General features: G+C 33.8%; 1 protein-coding gene across 4 annotated transcripts in view; it reads left to right on the forward strand.

The window, feature by feature from the left end:
- Positions 1–3635, forward strand: part of LOC107751663 (cell cycle and apoptosis regulator protein 2-like) — a 17570-nt gene that overhangs the window by 3726 nt on the left and 10209 nt on the right. For all 4 annotated transcript variants that reach the window (XM_016567413.1, XM_016567421.1, XM_016567407.1 and 1 more), the window contains 3 exons: positions 504–639; positions 1007–1124; positions 2861–3010. In XM_016567413.1, coding sequence (XP_016422899.1) covers positions 504–639; positions 1007–1124; positions 2861–3010 — 404 coding nt within the window. The remainder of the gene's footprint in view (positions 1–503; positions 640–1006; positions 1125–2860; positions 3011–3635) is intronic.

Genomic DNA, 3635 nt, shown 5'->3' on the forward strand with positions numbered 1-3635 from the left:
TTTGTTTATATGAAGAGATTTATTTTATTTGTGTTACTTATATATTTGATTTGGGGTTTGTTTTAAAATTTTAATTTAGTTTTGTTATTTACATTTAGATTATATACCAATTTTGTTATTTAGCAGACGCTTTTATCCAAAACGACTTACAAATGAGGACAATAGAAGCAATCAAAACCAACAAAAGAGTAATTATATGCTATAAGTGCTATATTAGTATATTATTATAGTGTTATATTTAAATTTCACAAAGAAACGTGGAGCATTTTGTCCAAGCAATAATAAAAGGACACATTTAATTTATAATTTGTCTTAAATCTCATTTTGTTAAAAAAAAAAAGTAAATCGAATCGAATCGTGAATCGAATCGTGAGTTGAGTGAATCGTTACATCCCTAGTGTTTAATGACTTGAGAGTATAATGAAGGAGTGTATAATTACCATGTTATTTTTTATACCTGATCTTCAGAGCGTTTGTCTCTTTCTCTGGTTTCTTTCTGTCAGCCCTTCAAATCTCCTCCTCCGCTGCTGCCCTCCATGTCATCCAATCCAAAGCCTGGCATTTTAGGGACCAAACCGCAACCTCTGCTGAAATCTCCCAAAATACCACCACTGATTCCCAGCATGCAGCCAAATCCTGGTACATGATGCAGTGTTGTTATCGTTAACTAAAACTGTTAGGAAACATTTTTGTTAATGGAAATAAAGCTAGAAATAAATGACATAAAAACATTTGGCAAGTACAGTGCTGGTCAAAATGTATTTATTTATTTATTTTTTAAAGGCTCTTATTCTGCTCACCAAGGCTGCATTTATTTGAGCAGTAAAAACATTAAAATTGTGAAATATTTTTACAATTTAAAATAACCGTTTTCTGTTTGAATATAAGTTCAAATGTAATTGATTGCTGTAATCAAATCTGAATTTTCAGCTTCATTACTCCAGTTTTCAGTGTCACCTGATGCTTTAGAATGATATCTAATATTTAGCGGTCTGATATGTGACAGGTGGCATGATGCAGATGTCCCATCACCAGCAGATGTCCTGGAACGGTCCGTTTGACGGTTGGGGTGGAGGACTGAAGAGACACGCTGAGGTCATGGGAGGACGTAGAGGTGGACGCTGGTGAGTCACAATGCAGTGGATACTAGTGTACTGCATACTGTGTACTAGGGCTGGGCGATATAGCTAAAAAAATATATCAACGATATATGTTTCATATCGTTCGGTATCGATAATTACTGAAATTTTTTATAACCTTTTTTAAAACGAAGCAATAGAATTTTTTATTTTTTATTTAACTGTTGTATTTGTACATGTATTTTTAATTTGCCCACTTTATTAAGACAAACAACAAATATATATATAAAATAAACACAAACACAAAATAAAATTTTTACAAATATCTCCTTTCTTATGTGTTATATGCAGATTAAATAAGTCTTAAAGGGGTCATATGATGCTTTTTTAAAGATCATTATTTTGTTATAAAAACATACATAACGTCTAAATTAACATATATAAATCAAATACAATTTTGTAAACTGCATAAACAATTATGAACAAAACAGCATCATGTGTTTATGCATTGCTTAGCCTAATAAAAAGAGCCAAATCGCCGATCACACAGATTGCATTTAAAAACATATGAGACGCAGTGAACTGAAATAAACCTTCACAAATTCGCGTCGCGTTTTCTAAACGTTAAAACTGTTTTAACTTTGCATGACTTTCTTTGCATCTCTTGCATGAGACGCGAGTGCAGCAGTCATATTTGTCCGTCTAAAAATGTGCTGAATATGCGTTCTGTGTGAATGGCTTGGTTTTGGTTTTAACCTAATGAAGATCTTCTACGCATTGAGCTACTATTTTTCTCTAATATTTTGAACGAATAACACAGCAGCGGCGCGTCTCGTATCGATACCGTTTTATCGCCCAGGCCTACTGTGTACTGCATGCTATTTTAAAAAAAAATATCCAGTATGCAATGATGAAATGCTTTATGCTGAATTGTTGTCACATGACTGCGCTACATTTCACATTACACTGTAATTTGGCTCCAAATCTCAGGTGAAAAAACATTTTGACCTTCCTCTACAAAATAGTGGATTACTCCGTAAATATTCATCCATGCCATTTAATATTTTGCCTTTTATCATTATTTGTCTTTCTTCAGAAAAAAAAGAAGAAAACATTAATTTTAGTTTCTGAAACTACATATCATAGACATTAAAATTTGAATTTTGCATTTTTAGTTTAAGTTTGCATAGAACTTTGATTAAATAATAAGGCAAAATTGAGGTTGATGATCAATCTGTATGATTCGTTATACTAGATATGTAAGGTTAAATTGAGTTGAGTGCATTGCATTGTGAAAATTGTGAAATATTATTACAATTTAAAATAAAAAATGTTCTACTTGTATTAATTGTAAAGTGTAATTTATTCCTGTGATCAAAGCTGAATTTTCAGCATCATTACTCCAGTCTTCAGAAATCATTCTAATGTGCTGATTTGCTGCTCAAGAAACATTCCTGATTATTATCAATGTTGGAAACTATGTTTATCGAAACCGTGATACATTTTTGATTCATAAAAAGTTCAGAAGAACAGCATTTATTTTCAATAGAATCTTTTGTAAGTTCGTAAATGTCTTTACTGTCACTTTTGATCAATTTAATGCTCTCTCTCTCTGAATAAAAGTATTGATTTCTTTCAAAAAGTTTGCAAGAACATTACAGTCTGATTTGTTTCAGTGCCTCATTCTGTTGTTTTTGTGTGACCGTCCTTGAAGACTGTCCTGTTTTTAACTCGCTCCTCTGCTGACGCGTGTCCTTGTTGCTCTTTGTGGCGTGACTCAGGGAGGACGGTGGCGGAGGGCCGTGGGGAGGAGACGCCATGCACCAAAAACGAAAAAGATGGAGGGCCGCCTCAGAGGAGGAAGCGCCCAAAAAGAGCAGCTCCATATCCACACACAGCGCTCCATTGTTCACCTGTTTCTCCAGGGACACGTAAGTCGGTCAGAAACAACGCGCCGGGACGTTCTGATAAAGCGTAAAGTCAAGTCAAGTTGAGCTTTATTGTCATTCTGCTTCATGTGTGGACATATAGTGGAACGAAATGTCGTGTCTCGCAGGACCACGGTGCTACATACTAGTTCAACATAAATATAAACATACAACGATAGAAGTATAAGAAAAACAATTCTAACCTATACAACAGTTAACCATCGGACTATACGTATACTATAAATAGTTGAATAAACATACACATAATCTGAGATTGTACAAAAACTTTACATAAAAACTTTACATGAAATTGTGCAAAAGAGATATTTTGGGGGAAGCAGCGCATAGTGCAAGATGATTTGTAGTGCAATGCACAATATATTATCATATTGAGTCTTTGTATTAGGGAGTGTTTATAAAAAGTGTCTAATGTACATACAGTGAAAAAGAGTGTGTTACTACAGGTGGTTTGTATAGCCCACTCACCTGTGTTTTGAACTTAACACTTAAAAAGATTCAGTTTTCATGAGTTGGGGGAGGGGCAGGCCCGGCTCCAGAATAAAATCACTGATTATATATAATATATATATATATGCGTGTGTGTATATATATATATATATATATATTA

This window comes from Sinocyclocheilus rhinocerous, unplaced genomic scaffold (genome assembly GCF_001515625.1).
Source record: "Sinocyclocheilus rhinocerous isolate Xijiao unplaced genomic scaffold, SAMN03320098_v1.1 scaffold2207, whole genome shotgun sequence".
In the NCBI taxonomy this organism is placed as follows: Eukaryota; Metazoa; Chordata; class Actinopteri; order Cypriniformes; family Cyprinidae; genus Sinocyclocheilus; species Sinocyclocheilus rhinocerous.